The sequence below is a fragment of the Xiphophorus hellerii genome, chromosome 16 (genome assembly GCF_003331165.1).
Source record: "Xiphophorus hellerii strain 12219 chromosome 16, Xiphophorus_hellerii-4.1, whole genome shotgun sequence".
Classification (NCBI taxonomy): domain Eukaryota; kingdom Metazoa; phylum Chordata; class Actinopteri; order Cyprinodontiformes; family Poeciliidae; genus Xiphophorus; species Xiphophorus hellerii.
In genome coordinates, this window is record NC_045687.1 from 25,629,151 (window position 1) to 25,647,457 (window position 18,307).

Consider the following 18,307-nt stretch of genomic DNA (forward strand, 5'->3'; position numbering starts at 1 on the left):
GTCTGGAATCTGACCTTTATATACTTTGATATATAAAGGTCACATTTTTCACATGGGTCATTTTTTTAAATCTAACAAGTAAAAGAAAACAAGCTTTACGGTGGTGTCACCGTTAAAAGGGACTTAACTTAATCAACAACACAATTCTAAGAAGCTCTCAGAATTGTGTTGTTGATTAACAACACATAAACCAAGTAAGAGCATAAACCTTGGTTCACATATTTCATTTGTTACACGATCAAACAGTGTCACACTCCTCGGGAACTACAGCAAGGATAATCCTCTCTTCCTTCCTTCTGTAGTTGTTAAGCGGAGACCTGCCGGTAGGTGTCAGTATGCTCCTGAAATAGGACGGTTGGAACTGTTTGGAGGAAAGGGAAGTAGTAGAGGAAGAAGTCAACTACGTTCAGCAGAAGATCGAAATGGCCGCGCCAGCAGAGAGGATGGAGGTAAGATCTTAGCGGAGGAAACACGACAACTGACTTTCACAGCTCTGTTAGATTCACTCACACCATACCTTAGTCTACAACAGAATTAGGAATATGTATTTCGATCTCTACTTGTTTTTAGATTCGGCCTCGTAGTTAACGAGCAGCAAAGCGTCCATTTTATATCGGCGTCAACGTTTAATAATGATGCCTTTAGTCATTCATTTCTGTCGCAATTGAAAAAGATACCAAAAAAATCATGTAAACACTCAATAAGGTGTTTTTTTATTGGGTGGTTAATGTAGGTGTGAGCGGAGAGCGGATGATTTCCCCCCCCAGATGGTACGCTACCTCAGCCGGTTGGACCGCATGGGCTCCAACGTGTTAGCATCTTGAGCTAGTTGAGCTAGCCGCTTATAAAGAGATGCTGCGCTCATCTCCGCTGGTTCTTTATTTAAAAGGGAACCAGAGCCGAAACCATTCAGCGAACACATTTACTCTTCTCCTGAAGAACTGTATATAGCTTTTCCGTTTTTTCTTAGGCATGTTTTTCTGAGCGTAACAATTAGGTTCAGAGAAAAGTTTGCCGGTGTTCGAAGTAGTTAACGCTAATAGCTGGAAAGAGCAGTCACGGGAGGTCTCAGACCCCCCTCCTCCCAGCCGCGATTGTTAGAACTGCAGGGTTTCCCACAGAAGACTTGCCAGGCCTGGAAGTCGGGGCACTGATTCGGTCCACCGTGTTTTTATATTAAGATGTTGACAGGAAATGTAAAAATATTACTGGGTAATTATGTTACTGGAAGACATTGCCGACAATTCGTAAACCTACAATTATAGAATCTTAAAAACAACAAATAATAATAAAAAAACGAATTAAAATAGATATTAATTATTTGCATTTCTGTTAAATCCAAATTAAGTCAGCAGCTCCTTAACCATTGTGCGATTTTAACTCCCCTTGTCTACTACGGCACAGGGGTCAAACTTCAGTCCTCAGGGGCCAGTGTCCTGCAACTTTTACATGTGCCTCTGCTGCACCACACCCGAATAGAATAATTAGGTCATTAGCAAGGCTCTGGAGAACTGATGTACACAAGAAGAAGGTAATTAAGCCATTTCATTCCAGTGTTTTGTACCTGTGGCACATCTAAAAACTGCAGGACAGTGGCCCTTGAGGACTGGAGTTCGACAACAAAACCCCAAAATAAAGCAGCTGAAATGAATTTTAAATCCAAAATCTATTTTGCATGAAACAATCTGTTATTTATCAATTCAACTACATTTAATCAATTTTTTAGCATGTATTTTTTGTTTAAAATAAACATCAGTTATTTGCACGTCTGTTAAATCCAAATGAAGTCCTCAGTTGGTGGACCTAAAAACATGATGTAATGCTGCTCACATTTACAACTGGCCCATGGCATAAATGAACTAAGCAGCTGTTTATAAGGCAGGGCCTTCATAAATGCTACCATTTTAACCCAGACCACAGATACAGAAATTCAACATCTGTCTATTGAGAATGTCAATACTGTTAAATTGAATTTAATGGTTTCAGCATAGATACATTAAAAGATTTTAAATTGTTTAACATTTAAATGTAAGATTTTAAGGAGCTGCCAAGTTTACTTTGTAAAAGTGCAAAGAACAATATTCATAATTAGATTGTTCTGTTACCACAACTACAAGCTACATAAGCACAAACCACAATCAGAACCCGTCCTCCCACTCGTAGGCGGGGGGAGGCGACCCTCTTGTTTAACGGGGTTGACCCCAACGTATCGGCACAGAGGGGGGGGGCAACAAGTATGCCCACTCCTGCCCAGTGCCTCTCATCATGGCAACTCCAGAGTGGAAGAGTGTCCAACCCCTCTCAAGGAGACCGGTTCCACGATGTGATGCCAACCAGAATGTCCTACATCTTTATCTCTCATGTTGCTTTTCTGAATGTGTGGATTAAATAATCTCAGAATGAATCTTTTTCAAGAAAATAAAAACTGTCATTATTATATGAGTAGGTTGCTTTTGTATTTTCAATTCAGATCATTCTCAACAATTTAGCATTTTACAGACCTTACCGAAATTTTTACAATTTCAAAGATAAATTAAAAACAAACTAATAATCTTTACTTTCATGATAAATTCATCCATTCCATCAATTCAATATTCTTTTATCTATTCTAGATTTTTTAAGGGTTTTCTTAAAAATTAAATGATCAACAATTAATGTAATTTCTTATGTTCCGGTATGAAATTGCTTTTTACACAAAAGAAATAGAAACCAACCAAACCATAAGTGAAACTGATTATGAAGCCTCTGCAAACAAATTAAGCCTTCAAAAATACTAATCATCAGAATATAGAATGAGCCTATTTTAATTCATTATGCATTTCATCTATTGCTTATTGCGGCAGGCTTCTGCCAGCTTCAGCCAGTCACTGTGTTTCCCTTTGTTGAGGTTTCTCAGGGGGAGAGTTCTGTCAAACCTGCAGCAGAGGATATGACGTCAAAGGACTACTACTTTGACTCTTATGCCCACTTTGGAATTCACGAGGTAATTTTTCAGTTTTTATTTACCTAACGACAACAATCTTGATTGATTTATGGTTTTCGCCTTCCAACCTGTACTCTGCTCTCGTCTCTGCAGGAGATGCTGAAAGACGAGGTTCGCACTTTGACTTACCGCAACTCCATGTTTCACAACAAGCACTTGTTCAAGGACAAGGTGGTTCTGGATGTCGGCAGTGGAACAGGCATCCTCTGCATGTTTGCAGCCAAAGCCGGAGCCAAGAAAGTTATTGGGGTATGCATTCAGTTCCTCTTCAGCCACTCCACTTGTCTGGCTCTCCAGGTTAACTGTATGATTGGAATTTGTTTTTCCAGATAGAGTGCAGTAGCATTTCAGACTATGCTGTGAAAATTGTGAAGGCCAACAATCTGGATGATGGTGAGTCCATGGAAACCAGCAGGACTCTGAGTCAGGAGGAGTCAGGGGTCAAATCTGTGCTCTTTTCCCTGCAGTTGTGACCATCATTAAGGGGAAGGTGGAGGAAGTGGAGCTGCCTGTGGAAGGAGTTGATATCATCATCTCGGAGTGGATGGGATACTGCCTCTTTTACGAGTCCATGCTCAATACAGTCATTTATGCCAGAGACAAATGGCTGGTATGTATTAGGGGAGATGTCATTAATTGAAGGTTTTAACTAAGGATGCGCCGATCCAGTTTTTTCATTTCTGATACCGATACAGATATGAGATTTAGTATCGGCCGATGCCAATCTGATTCAGAAAATCAGTGCTGAGTTGACATTAAACCTTTCTTTTTTTAAAGCAGAGACATACTGTAAATATACTGAATTACAAATTTATTTTATAACATGTAGCAGAAGGAGCCACTATTAAGGCTGTTCCTCCTACAATGAGAGAAAATTGGATGATGGGGCAGAGAAGAACCCTGAGGATGGAAGTCCTCCTGTTTGTGTTGTGTTCTCTAAGTATTTGTTGTTTCTGTGTTTGAACTGTCAGCATAGACAAATTGGTATGACTAATGGTAATATTAGAGCAGTGTCATGGAATGTTAAAGGTCTCGACAACCTTGTTAAGAGGAACAGAGTAATGTAAAAGATAAAAAGGACAGAATCCAGATTATGCTTCTTTAAGAAACTCAATTTTCCCCAGCAGTGCATTAATGTTGGGCCTTTAATTAGTCAGGTTGGATCATGCTGGAGACGATGTTAAGGTTAAGGTTGATGTTAACTCACTATACCCTCAACGCAACTAAATAAAATTGATTTAGATCGACAATTATCAGACCTTTTGGGGAAAAACACTACATTAAACACTAATTTTTGTAGTAGATGGCTACTACAGGGAATCTGTTGTAATTTTTAAAGAGCAATCATTTTATTTCTATTAAGTTTTAACATAAAAAAACTGAAAACATTTTCAAAAAGGTGATGGCTACATTTTCTTACATTTTGTGCATAGTTTCCAATATAATAAGAAAATGGATCTAAAAATGACTGGTACTTTTAAGTCATTCTGTTGTGAAAATCAAATGCAATTCCTCCATGAAATAGAAATGGCTAAAATATGGATTTATTTATTTTCTAGTTACAAAACATGTTTCTTTATTATTTTAGTCAGTTTTTAAGAGCCATTGTGGAAGGTCCAAAGAGCCTGTTGTGGCTCCTGAACTGCAGGTTGCAGATCTCTGGTAATGGGCTCGGCCCAATCTGAACTCTGATTACCAATGTTCCTCTGAATGTTTCCATTTGTCCACAAAATTCACCAGAATCTATCATTTAAGGAGCTATTTTTTTCACAATTTCACTTCCCCCTTGACAATGGATGAATAGAGTTAAATACAAAAACAAACTTTTTGAACATCTGTGTCCAGGAGTCCATTATTCCACTGCTTAAGAGTTATTTTTATGTAGTATCTGTAGTATATGTTATACGCAACACCCCACAAATCATGTCCCCCTCCTATGGATGGAAAAAGTTTAGGCTCAGGATTTTTTCCACCATCTGCCCTGGATTATTCTGATATATTTTTTTTTGATTGACAGCACTAGTTAAGATATAAGGGAATAATTCTGGGCTGATACTTTGGTGAATTTTATGAAAATTTTGGACTGTAGTGACAGGACTGCAACTAAAAATGATATTGTTTAGTCTATGGATTAATTAATTTGGATAAAAATCTGGCACATTTTACAGATTTTCTAACTAAATTAGTTGAAGATCAGTTCATTGGGAGATGGATCCTAGTAATCGTTTCAGGCTTTTATAATTTCTTTTTGGTGTAGTAGGTAGATTTCCTTTGGACTACGCCACCTACTGGCATGAATGGATAACTGCACTTGGCCCAAATCCGGATAGTTTCCGATGATAGTGTGTTAAATGTGTCATTTAGAATGATGGTCTTAATGTCTGTGCATTTTTTTTTTCTACTGTACCTCTCCAACAGAAACCAGACGGACTGATTTTTCCGGATAGAGCCACACTGTATGTCACTGCTATTGAAGACAGGCAGTACAAGGATTACAAAATCCACTGTGAGTAACTGCTTCCATCTTTGTCTCCTCATACAGTCGCTAGGACTGTCACAATAACAAATTCTGGTGGCCGATAAATTGTCCCAGAAATTATTGCGATAAACAATAGCAATAAACAAAAACAATATTGTCACTTAGAGGCCATTGTTTTTTGGGTTTTTTTTTTATATTTAATCTTTTATTTGGAAAGGCAAGTTACAATTACATTGTACAATTCAACTTCCAACACAGTGGAAGTGTAAGAAGGAATAGCATAAGCCAATCCAGGTTTTTTTTTTTTTTTTACAGTAACCAAACAACCATAACACAAGAGTGAGTGGGGGATAAAGGAGGGTCAGATCTGATTTTTCTTATGTTAGGAGAAAAAAAAGAAAACACAATCAAGAGCATAATTTTGCCATAATCCTAAGCCAGGGTACAATACACTGCACAACAGTATTTGCATGTGATTGACATATTTAGTCCACAGGAATTACTGATTTTACATAGTTTGTCCATTTAGATCAGATCCTGAAGAATGATTCCCTTCAACCTTGAACAGAAAAAGATAACTTCTCCAGAATGTAAATGTCCTGTACAATATTGACCCAGTCCTCAACTGTAGGTGCTTCAGGCTTTAACCATTTTCTAGTGATTGACTTTTTGCTCGCTGCCAAAAGCATTAACAGCAGTTTTTTATCATCCAGATTCCAGTTATCAAATGAAATGTTTTCTAAATATAGGGATTCACATTTACATGGGATTCTTTCAGTAAAGATGTTATTTAGGTGTGAACACAATAGCTCCCAAAAAACTTTAATCACAGGACAACCCCAGAAGATGTGATGATGACTTTGCCCCGTTTGTTCCACAGAGTCTCCAGCATGTCTCTCCTCTGCCCCGATGTTTTTTCTGAACTGGAGTTACAAAATATCGAACAGTGTTTTTCCAGCAGAACTGTCTCCATGTTTTGGAGCTCGAGGTCATCCAGTGTAATTTGTTAATCTGTTCCCAGACTTCAGTTGAGATAGATAAGTTTCCTTCTTTTACCCACTTGTTTCTTATGTAGTTTGTGTCACCTTGTTTAGAGGATAGAATACCATTGTACAGCAAGGAAACAAGTTTCTTGCATGAATCTGACTTCAACAAAGACAAAAACACCTTAAAAAGTCCAGGTTTGGCTGTTTCCCAATTGTCACGTATATTTTGATTAAAATAAGCCCTAACCTGTAGATATCTAAAGAAGTCGTCCCTCTCCAGCCCATTAGGTCTCTGAAGCTCCTCAAAACTCTGAAACACCCCCTTCTGGGTAAATGTATAGTAAGTGGTTAATCCTTTTTGGATCCATCCTCTAAATCTTCTGTCAATCTTGTTCGGTTTAAAAGCTGAATCAAAGGCACACCATCTGAGTATTTTTATCTGGTTACCCAATCCACAAATTTTAATTACCTTTCTCCAAGAATCCAGCATTGTGTGTAGCATTGACTCATGTGGTATATTCAGCCCCTCTTGTAAATCCTTGTCCATTAGCACTGATATTAAAGGTATTCCTTCCACTGTTGTTCCTTCCAAATCTTTCCACCTTGCATCGTAGGATGGAGAGTTTAGACAGAGCACTGGTCTTAGCTGAGCTGCAAGGTAATAAATCTGTAGATTGGGAAGACCCAGTCCACCTTTCTCTTTCTTTAACTGCAGCGTTTTATACCCAACCCTTGCCTTTTTCCCCTGCCAAATATATTGAGATATTAATTTTTCCCACTCTATGAAACGCCTTTCTCATATCAAGATAGGTAAACATTGAAATAGATATAGGAAGCGCGGGAGAATGTTCATTCTGACCGACTCCACTCTGGAGTGTAAATTTGAGAAAGGGATCAGGTTCCACCTCTGTATGTCAGATTTCAGATTTGAAATTAGGGGCCCATAGTTGGCATAAAAAATCCTGGAAAAATCCTTGGGCAAAGTGACCCCTAAATATTTTATGAATTCTGCTTCCCAGTTCCAATTGTACAGGCTCCTAATATTGTTCTGTGGGTTATAGTTTATTGTTAAAACCTGAGTCTTGGTAATGTTTATGTTGTAACCAGAGAGCGAACCATATTCCTCGATCGCCTCCATAAGTACAGGTAGAGTTTGAGCTGGGTTTGTTATGGTTAACAATAAATCGTCCGCGAACAATGACAACTTTTGTTCCCCAGATGTCATGTGAACTCCAGCTATGTCTGTCCTCTGTCTTATCCACTGACTTAACGGCTCTATGAAAAGGGCGAAGAGGAGCGGCGAAACACAGCATCCCTGCCTTGTACCCCTTTCCAAAGTAAAGGGATCAGATAGGTCTCCGTTAATTTTAATCCTAGTCGATGGTTTATTGTACAAAGCTGCAATGACATCTATTATGGTCTGGTGGAACCAGAACCTGGACATAACTTTGTAAAGAAAAGACCATCTGACCGAGTCAAAAGCCTTCTCCACATCCAGACTCAGTACAAGAGTCTCTTATTTTTTGTTGAACTACATGATTTAGAATATGCAAGGTTTTTCTGATGTTATCCTGCATCTGTCTCTGTCTGATGAAGCCTGTTTGGTCCTTATGGATTATCACTGGCAAGATGTTTTCCATTCTCTGTGCGATTATGGCAGTAAATAATTTATAATCAATATTTAGCACACTTATTGGCCTATAGTTTCCGCATTCCAACTTATCCTTTCCCTCCTTAGGAATTAGCGAAATAATTGCGTCTCTCCATGAGGGAGGGATTATTTTCTTTTCCATTACATTGTTAAAAGCTCTTAGTAAAACAAGGACTAGCTGATCTTGCATTTCTTTGTACCACTCGGAGGTAAACCCATCCGTTCCTGGAGATTTCCCCCCTTTCAACTTTCTGATCACTGATTTAGTTCTGCTTCAGTTATCTCTGATGTTAATTGTTCGTTTTGCTCGTCTGTAATGTTGGGCAGAGAGAGTTGGGAAAGGAATCTATTTGCTGTTCATTATTCAATTTGGGTTGGGAATATAGGGTTTGGAAGAAATCTCTAAAGCATTTTTGAATCTTTTCTAGGTTTGTTTCAACCCTATTTGTGTATATATTCTGTATTTTGTGAATAGTTCTATCAGCTTGTTGTTTTCGTAATTTAAATGCTAGGAGCTTCAGAGATTTTCCCCCTGCTTCATAATATTTCTGTTTAGTGAAGAGAAGTTTCTTTTGTATTTCTTGTATGTTTAAATTATTCAGTTCTTTTTTCACCATCTCAATTTTAGCTTTTGTTGCCCTCTTGAACGTTTTGGAGTGTTCTTTCTGAAGTTTTTTTAGTTCCACTTCCAATTGAGTTTGTTTTTGTTGTCTAATTCTCTTTTCGTTGGAGGAAAAGGCTATTATTTTCCCCCTGACTACCGCCTTTAGAGCATCCCAAAGAATTGCCGGACCCACCTCTTTGTTATCGTTCTCTTCCAAATATCTTTTGATTTCAATTTTCATATTCTCCTTAAAGATTGTACTATTTAATAAGTTTGTATTTAGCCTCCAGAGCGTGGATCTGCTTTTTTCAGCTAGTTGAAGGGAGATATAGATTGGGCTGTGGTCTGAAATTGAACTATATCCGATCTCCCAATTTTTTAATCTATGCACATCTTTTTTAAACATGAAGAAATAATCTATTCGTGAATATACATTGTGGGAAGAGGAATAATGTGTGTAGTCACGACTGGTTGGATACTTATCCCTCCATACATCCACTAATCCCAGCTCGTCCATCATATTTTTCATTCTTTTACTAATATTTTTCGAGTTTGTTTTCCCATTTGATGAGTCCAGATTCGGGTTTAACCTAATATTAAAGTCCCCAGCACATATCATTACACCCTGACTTTTTGTTGCTGCTAATTCAAGTATTTTCTTATAAAATGACCAGTCGCTACCAGGTGGGGCGTAGACACTAACAAGACTTATCAGGATGCCATCTATTATTCCTGTAATTAAAATATAACGACCCTCCCTGTCTTTATGTTCTGCAACATGTTCATAATACAAAGAGCTAGAAATTAAAATCGCAACCCCTCTTCGCTTCCCGGAGCTGTGGGAAGAAAAATATACAGATTTAAACCCCATCTTGTTCAGTTTGGCATGTTCAGAGTCATCTAAATGGGATTCCTGCAGCATCGCTATGTGACCTTTCTCTTTTCTGAGTTTAGATAAAACTCTCCATCTCTTAAATGGATTATTTATGCCATTTATATTGAAAGAAACCACCTTTAACTGTGTCCTCCCCATTTGTGTAATTTTCTCCGCCATGTCACAGATGACCCTGAAGATCCCCCACCACTCACTAGAACTAGTATAAACAGAATGTAAACAGGTGAACCAGAAACAAACATGTAAACAGGAACCATGAAAAAACAGAACATGTTCAACATCCAAAGAAGGGGTCTGTTGACTAGACCCTGTTGGGCCTCTTGGAAGCAGCCCAGAAGGGAAAAACCTCCCATATCTTTAAGGAGGGCCCTTACAGGTGGCAGCAGCCCAAATAAGAGAGAACCCCAAACAAACCTTTTTTTTTAAAGTCCTATCATTCTTAAAACAGCCCTTTATACACTTATCTCTGAGAGGAAAAACCAGGGAGGGAAAATGATGTATCCTTCAGTTCTCAGGTCGCAGGTGGAGATGTTCTTCTGAAAGCCCGGAGCCTCTCTTTGTAAGTTTCTCCTCTTGCAGAACCGGAGGAGCCTTTCTGTTTCCTCCCCTCCTTTCTGCTCCAGGACAGCCGCTCAATCTGCTCCTTCAGAGAAGCTGGAGATCTGATGACTTTAACTTTGTAGCCCCTTTTAGCCATGTCCTCGGTGGTTTCCTCAATGGTGTCGTAGGTTCTGGACCCTTCTTTATGTTTCACTTGCAGCCTTGCAGGGAAGAGTGTCTGAAACGGAACCCCGTTCTCTTTCAGGACCCTCCGAACCTCGGTGTACTCTCTGCGCTTTCTGAGGATGGCTGGTGGATAATCATGATCCAGATTTATTTGTTTTTCACACCAGACAAATCCCTTACGCTGCCAAGCCTTGCGAAGCAACAGCTCTTTATATTTGAAACTCAGAAATTTCACAATGATGGACCGTGGCGGCGATCCCTCCGTGCGGTCCCAGCGCCCGATGTGCTCGCTCAATCTGCATGTCTGGCCCGCTGTCCTCCAGACCGAGCCCCTCTTTAAGTAAAGTTTCCACAAATGCAACCACGGATTCCCAGTCCTTTTCAGCCCCCTCTGGAACACCATAGATCCTGATATTCTCTCTCCTGGAACGGCACTCCTGGTCTACCAGCTTATCTTCCAGACTCGTGTGTAGCTTTAGCAACTCTGCTACCACTTCCTCCGTGTTTTGAGTTTGCTCCTCCGTCTTCTCCAACCGCTCCTCTACTTCACTTTTCGTATGCTTTTCGTATTTCCTCTTTAATAGTCGAGAGTTGTTCCTTTGTTTCCTGGCGGAACCCTCTCAGTTCTTCCAATAAAATTTCTAGGCTAGCCATTCCGTCCTATTAGCTTAAAGCTACGATACGTGAGCTGTACCTGTTCGTGAAGTTTTTCGTCCTCCCACTTCTAATTTTATTGTCGTTGGGGCTTCGTTGTCGTCACACCCCCTCTAAATGGCTTTCGCAATGCAATATTACTCAGCTGAACGGGAGTATTTCAGTAATTTCTCCGGTCGCCTGGGGAGTTTCTCTACTGAGCAGCCATCTTTACGGTGTTCCGGCCGGAAGTCCGGCCATTGTTAACTAATAGCATAAAAATAGTCTAACACTGCAAATAGACCCTCTCAGAGGTCAATAAACTAATTTCAAAAGACCATTTAACACAGAAACTGGAAGAGCTTTTAAATATAAATAATTGGGAGGGGGTTTAAAAGGTTTGCTTTAGGCATTGTTCACTTTCAGATCCTCCAGTTGATGGCAGGGGGGTAGAGGGGTCTGTTCCCCACAAAATGCCACCGTGTGGTTGGCCATGTCACCCATATTAGAAATGCCACCTCACCTCAGTAATTGTGTCAGTAGGATGGTCCCCAAGAAAGTAAACCAACATCAGTGCATTTTATGTGCAGATATGTTGGTTGTATTGTTTAGTTGCTACTGTTTTACAACATAGCCAGTTCAATGGTTCACCAGTCATTCAGTTTGAATCCAAAGCGCTACTCCTCACCGAGCGTTATGCTTCGCTCTGTGATTGGAGACCTGGAGCCTGTCGGGTAACTGACAGGCAGTAATGGTCACACTGTGATGTGAGACAGCGCTGCTTCATCTCCATTCATTTTTATGAAGCTTGTGCGGTGAGGCGACAGTCGCTTGTATTCATCCCGATGAGCGAACAGTGTAATTTGTTAGTGTGAAATTTTGAGCTCATACATGCAGACGTGCACATGCCTGCTAGTGACTCCACACAAGAAAGTTGAAAATTGTTCATTTGTTGTTTTCGCTGTCAGCCTGAGTGGAGGAAAACTGAGGCTTTAATTCAAAACTTTAATTCAGATCCACCAGCCTCCGTGACCTTTCAGTGTCTGCGGTCTGTGCATGGACTGCAGATATGAAGCCAGGGGAAGACGCTAAAGACGTCAGTAAAGACATAGAGAACAAGCAGCTCTGGGCTGTGATGGACGAAGTGGGTAGTGATGGTAAACCATCGGGAGCTGAGTTGGCACGTTTTTGCACACTGTGCGCAGGAAGGCTGCGGTATGGATCTAGCGGGAAAAACGTTTTTTCACTGCATGAATCTGACCCCGGTCTTAAAGCAGCTGTCTGACCCATTCAGCTCGCCTCACGGGAACAACAGCCTCGGCAGACATCCCATCCTTAATGACAGTCTGTGTGACTGATTTAAATATTCGCTTTTGCTGCGCTAGAGCCGCCATTTACGGGGGTTTCCCCCAGTGGGCTGCCTGGCTTTACTTGCTCTCCCTGGCCCTTCTTAGCCAGGGTTAGTGTTGTTTGTTTCTTTACTGTAGATATTGGTAGTTTTTTTTTATACACCAGTAACAGTGATGTCAAAGACAAGTTAACAGTTGATGGACGGAACTGGGCGCGAGGCCCGCAGCGTGCACTAAAAGCACCTCTGTGCTTTGGCCGCCTCGTGCCCTGTCTGCACCTCTGAAGTGTTGAACCTCGGCACAGACATCACACACACCATCTCTTACTCAGACTTGGCGACTTGAGAGCCATTAGTGCAGCAGCTTCACCTGTACCTCTGTGAAAGCTAATTTTCTGAGAACTCTGCACTGTCTACACAATTATACACAATTAATCAAACGTGAAGCTACCAGGAACATGTTATCTTCCAGTGCTGTCATATTCCAGAACTGCAACCTACTTGGAGTAACCAGATGTACACCTCCTGTCCCCCTCTTGGGCATGGAAAAAAAGATTTATTATTTTTATTTGTTTAAAAATTATTTTAAAAGTGGGTATATTTGTTTTGACTGCTGCAGAATTTCCTCTTGCACAGAAGTTAGCTATCAACAATGCAACCTGGATTTGACTTGTAATGTTTCCTTTTAACTTACCATTATTTGATATGGATAGCGTTGTGAGATTTATTTGACTTTGACTTACAGTCAGGATTTCAGTTGTCCTGCTGCATTGTTGCTCAAGTTATTTTTTTTGTCGTCAAAATTCAGGTGACTGAAGTTTCCTTTTTGCCAGATCACATGGCCAGTAGCATTTCTCAAAGAATTAAAAAGCCAATCTGTGAGATCGGTATCAGTGATCGACAGGATAAAACCTGATTAGAGAATCCCTAGCTTAAAGTAATCTCATTACTAATTTGAGTACTTGTTACTTCTGACTGGAAGTAATATAACAAACACAGACCATGTATCAACACCCTTCCTCTTAAGTTTGAACTCTTTGCTGTACTTTTGTGTTCTAAGCGAGCTGCTGGTTTTTCTATCATCACTGATCCAAAGGGTCAAAGGTCACTACATGCTGCTATTTTCATACATCTTCAGCTCTTTCTTAGAGGACAAATGTTCTTTTACTTCCTGCTCTATTGGTCACTTTTTTTTTTGTTTCCTTGTAAGTTTGTGGAGTCGTGTCAGCTTTGCTGGATGTGACCTGTGACCTGCTTCCTCCTCAGGGTGGGAGAATGTTTACGGTTTTGACATGTCCTGCATCAAGGAGGTGGCAATAAAGGAACCCCTGGTGGACGTGGTGGACCCCAAGCAGCTGGTTACCAATTCCTGTCTTATCAGGGTGAGTGGACACAGACAGGTCCGTAGTCAAACAAGTTAAGTGGTCAGAGGACATGTCAGGTAATATTTGTTGTGTGTATTTAGGAGGTGGACATTTACACAGTGAAGGCGGAGGACCTGACCTTCACCTCACCGTTCTGCCTGCAAGTGAAGAGGAACGACTACATCCACGCTCTGGTCACCTACTTCAACATAGAGTTCACTCGCTGCCACAAGAGGATTGGCTTCTCCACCAGTCAGTGGCCTTTTATTTTACTTGAATTAGGACCCAGTGACACTAATTTCCTACAAGCAGCAGCAGCTCTGGTTCAGACTGGGCATCTCGGTGTCAGGAGAACCATCAGTGCAAAATAAATCAACTTTTCTCATGTTGGTTTAAAATAATATTGTAGTGGTATTCTTTTGTATGAAGCGCCTAGGAGATGTGGGGGATTTTTTTCTTTTGTGTTACCTCACAAAAGTATATCATTCCCTCATAATAACTATTGAATTCCTTTACAATAAATTAGCAAATACACCCTTTTGTATAAATGGACTGAACTTGTATAGTGTTTTTACAATCATTTTGACCACTCAAAGCGCTTTACACTTAGTCACATTCACCCATTTGCACTCAAATACTCACACGTTTACCGTATTTTCTGCACTATAAGGCGCACCTAAAAACCTTCAATTTTCTCAAAAGCCGAGAGTGCACCTTATAATCCGGTGTGCCTTATATATGGACCAATATTGAGCCACAACAGGTCTCGCAACTATGGCAAGCAGCCGCCGACTTCATTTTCCCCCGTAGAAGAAGAAGCGCGCGGTGCACGCTGGGTTTTGTGTAAAGACCCTTGTAGCAGTCCCTCAGACCCAAGAAAACACAGAGAGCTTCGACGGGTGCAGTAGATTTGTATTTACTTCTTTCGAAACCAAGTTTGTTGAATAGCACTGCATAGACCGTGCTCCAAATACACCGTGAAAACTAAAAGAAAAGAAAATACATTTGCTTAAGTGCCTTTGTTTGACACAAAACATGAATACATTACATAAAAACGCTAACTTCACAAACTAATGCAGTTCTAAACATGTACCTCGCTCCGCTGTCCCAGGGCTGCAAAGTTTATGGTGGTAAAGTCCGTGTAGTGCTGTCTTTAGCCTTTAGCCTTTCTGAAAAATGTGCGCTACAGTCCAGAGTCATAAAGATGAAGAATATCCTCCTATTCCTCTTGTCCGTGGGATATTTCAGCCCAAAGTTGTGATTGACAGGAAACTAGCAACACTTCCTCTTATTTTTCGCTTTAAATGAAGGTACTAACTCAAAGTGAACCAAACTACAGCGCCACTAGTGGGTACTATGGGTAACAACCTACAAACAGCACAAATAATGGAATGGACATGTACAACCCCAAAATGGCTCCTATTAAGAGACACGCTTATGACGCAGAGTTTAAGCTCAAGGCGATCAGTCACGCAGTAGAACACGGGAATAGAGCAGCAGCAGCGAGAGAATTTAACATGAACGAATCAATGGTGCGGAAGTGGATATATATTGTGATTGCACTAACGTTTGATTTACCGTAACAGTATCAGACTATTTTTTACGTGTTTATTGAATCGATGAAAAGTTTCCCTCCACTATATGTTATACCTTGCTGTTGTTAAAAGATAAACTGTGTCACGAAAATACCACGTCACTTACTTTACCTCGGGGAAAATAATAAAACAGCTGTTTATTCATTTTGGGAATGAACGGAGTTTTCAGAACACTGGTTTGTAATCTATTAATAAAGTTTGACTGACCTATCTGACTATTTTGTTGACATTCCCTTTATCGCAGTTCCATCTAATGGATGCATAACGTAACCCCAGCCTCTACTGTAGCATCTGTTCTATGCGCCTTATAATGCGGTGCGCCTTATATATGAAAAAAGTTTTAAAATAGGCCATTCATTGAAGGTGCGCCTTATAATGTGGTGTGCCTTATAGTGCGGAAAATACGGTATATATGCAAATCAGTAAGCGATGCCCAGAGGCATATCAATGTGTAGCAGGAGGAAGCTGAAGTTGAACCTAAAACCTTGTGATCACAAGGTGACTATTCTACCCACAGAGCTACAGTTGCCCCATATACAGTCACAATGATAACAAATGTTAGTTTAAAGTAGCAAATACCTTTAAAGAACCTCAGTGAACAAATACACATTTATTTATAAGGTTCCATGCTGTATCAAATTTCTTCAGTTTATATTTAAACAAATAGGTTTGTGCATAAATTCTGTAACTTAAATTATTAGCATTAAGTTAGCTTTTGCTGCCTGGCTTTTTCTTAATTAAAAAAAAAAATCAAAGAGTTATTCACACTATAATTTTACAAAGTAATTAGAATAATCGATTCTTGAGCATTTTGAATTTTAGGCGCCTACACATGGAGCATTCACGATTAGGGGAAAATTTACTTTTGAGTTTCCAGTAAGTAACATTCAGGTGGTTTATCTTTGTGCTTCCAGGCCCAGAGTCTCCTTACACCCACTGGAAGCAGACAGTTTTTTACCTGGACGACTATCTGACCGTAAAGACCGGAGAAGAAATCTTTGGCACCTTAAGCATGAAGCCAAACGTCAAGAACAATGTAAGTGGATGAAGCAGGTCCTGCTCCACCACCTTCCACTTAGTTTCCCTAATTCTGACCTGTGTCCTCTCTTGCAGAGGGACCTGGACTTTGCCGTCGATGTAGACTTCAGGGGTCAGCTGTGTGAGATGTCAAAGACTTTGGAGTACAAGATGCGTTAAGGAAGCCCTCCCCCCCCCATCTTTGTGTTAGTCTTTATTAGCAGTCACAGTATACAGGTTCACTGGGAGGATGTTCTCTAGTAAAAGCTCCCGTGCAGCAACCTTTTAAAGACATAATTTTTTTTGTCTTTTTTTTTCATAGTATTATACAACATTTCCACATCTTTATGTTTCAAAAAAATTGATGTGTTGATTCCTTGTGCAGTAGTCACTCTCAGCTTGGTACCTGTCCTCAGCATCCTACTGGGTTCTGCTTCCAGGTCTTGTAGTACAAACAGCCCAATTGTTAATGACGCGTTCCTCAGCAGCCTACAGACCTGTTACAGCGAGACGCTGCCGTCCAAAAGCAAATGGGTTGAAATCAAGGCCAAAAGAAAGTTTTTCTTTCTCTTTTTTTGTATTGTTTTTGGCTGCTGCTCTTTTTAACAAATAAAGTGAATAAACTGCTGGTTTTCTTCCCTCACTCTGTGTTCATGACCTTCTAAAAGATTCCCAACCTTTCATGGTAGAGGTGCATCAATCAGACTTTTCCTGGTCTGTGCAGATTTCTAATTTCCTGACATCTGCCCTGACAGTCAGATATGGACCAATTTTAATTTTTTCTAATGACTGTGAGACAAAAGAGAGGGACAATGTGCTGCAGATTCTTTAGTGGATGTTTTTGAATGCAACAGATTGAGGATATAAAGAGGTACATATGGTGGTGTGTTGGGGTTGTTGTCGGGGGAGTAAATTTCCACCAAAAACGTCGGCAATTTACAGACTGATCTCAGAAATTTTCTAGAAGAAATGAGAAAATTTCTGAGCTCCAAAATTCACATTTTTGACAAAAACTCAACTTCTGTAGTTTTTGTCAGTAATTTCTGACATCATCCTCAGAAATGTCCTAAAATAAACTTTGTAATTTCTGTTTTAAAAGTTGTAAATTTTCCATTTTTGAAACTCAGACGTCAAGTCAAATGTTTTCAACTGCTGAGACGTCTCTACGTACAATGGCTCCACTCTGCCATCATGATCACATGTATCTATCTAACCTTAATCTGATTACCTAAAGCCATTAATAGTCATTGTTGGATGCATTTCTAGTCCAGAAGTGCATCATTTATACTCATCTGCAAACAACAAAATCACATCGAACTTCCAAAACATACTTTAATTTTATGTACAAAATATATTGGCTTTATTATCTGAATATTATTTATGCAGAGCAGCCTATCAGTGATAAGAGCCTGTGATTGGTTGATGAATCTACCAGTTATGTTGTAGGTTTTCAGTATTGCTATGGGTTAATGATGCATGTTGGAGAATTTCAGTCACACCCTGCTTCACTCCAGGCTCTAAACTTTGTTTCATGTCTGGAAGCTTTTAAACTTCCATGATATTCCCAATATCAGGGAATGTCTACTGTCTTTTCTTGATATTGGAACAGAAACACCTTATTGAGAAAAGTAAAGGATGACTGAGTGGACCATCATGATCAAGAACAGCTGCCCAGTTCAAATGAAAACATACCAACAGCCAACGGTTCGATTCATTTTATAGGAGTTGATTATAGGAGTTAGTCACCATTTCAGAACTTGGCAGCACGAGTTCTGTAATCCCTGACATCATCCTCAAATACTTTGGTCTGTTAGGTTTGGTGTAACTTAATTTCAATAAACCTCATTTGCAAAATCATGACTGTGTGTTCATGTTTCTATGGGGTGCCGGTTGTAAAGTCACACAGTAAAACATTTACAGCAATATTTTAGCTTCCAAACTAAATGAGTTCACAAATTACTTAGGAGACTAAATATTTAGTCCCCATATGTTTAAGTCTGAGCAAAAATATTTAGTTCACTATTTA

General features: G+C 39.9%; 1 protein-coding gene across 2 annotated transcripts; it reads left to right on the forward strand.

The window, feature by feature from the left end:
- The first annotated feature begins 326 nt into the window (after positions 1-326).
- prmt1 (protein arginine methyltransferase 1) lies at positions 327-18,138 on the forward strand. Of its 2 annotated transcripts, none has more exons than XM_032587564.1 (10): positions 327-449; positions 2,888-2,983; positions 3,077-3,232; positions 3,313-3,376; positions 3,451-3,593; positions 5,402-5,489; positions 13,572-13,687; positions 13,771-13,921; positions 16,179-16,300; positions 16,378-18,138. In XM_032587564.1, exons 1-10 carry the CDS (start codon positions 423-425, stop codon positions 16,459-16,461), a joined length of 1,047 nt encoding a protein of 348 aa, XP_032443455.1. In that variant the 5' UTR covers positions 327-422; the 3' UTR covers positions 16,462-18,138. The 2 variants fall into 2 exon arrangements, with proteins under 2 accessions (XP_032443455.1, XP_032443456.1); XM_032587565.1 differs by having other exon boundaries at positions 335-449; positions 2,897-2,983.
- The last annotated feature ends 169 nt before the right edge of the window (positions 18,139-18,307 follow it).

Bases quoted from the DNA above. Each gene is read 5' to 3' on its own strand.
- prmt1 (XM_032587564.1), top strand. From the start codon at position 423: ATGGCCGCGCCAGCAGAGAGGATGGAG. The intron at 3,594-5,401 runs GTATGTATTAGG...CCTCTCCAACAG, and splicing joins ATGCCAGAGACAAATGGCTG to AAACCAGACGGACTGATTTT. The intron at 5,490-13,571 runs GTGAGTAACTGC...CTTCCTCCTCAG, and splicing joins CAAGGATTACAAAATCCACT to GGTGGGAGAATGTTTACGGT.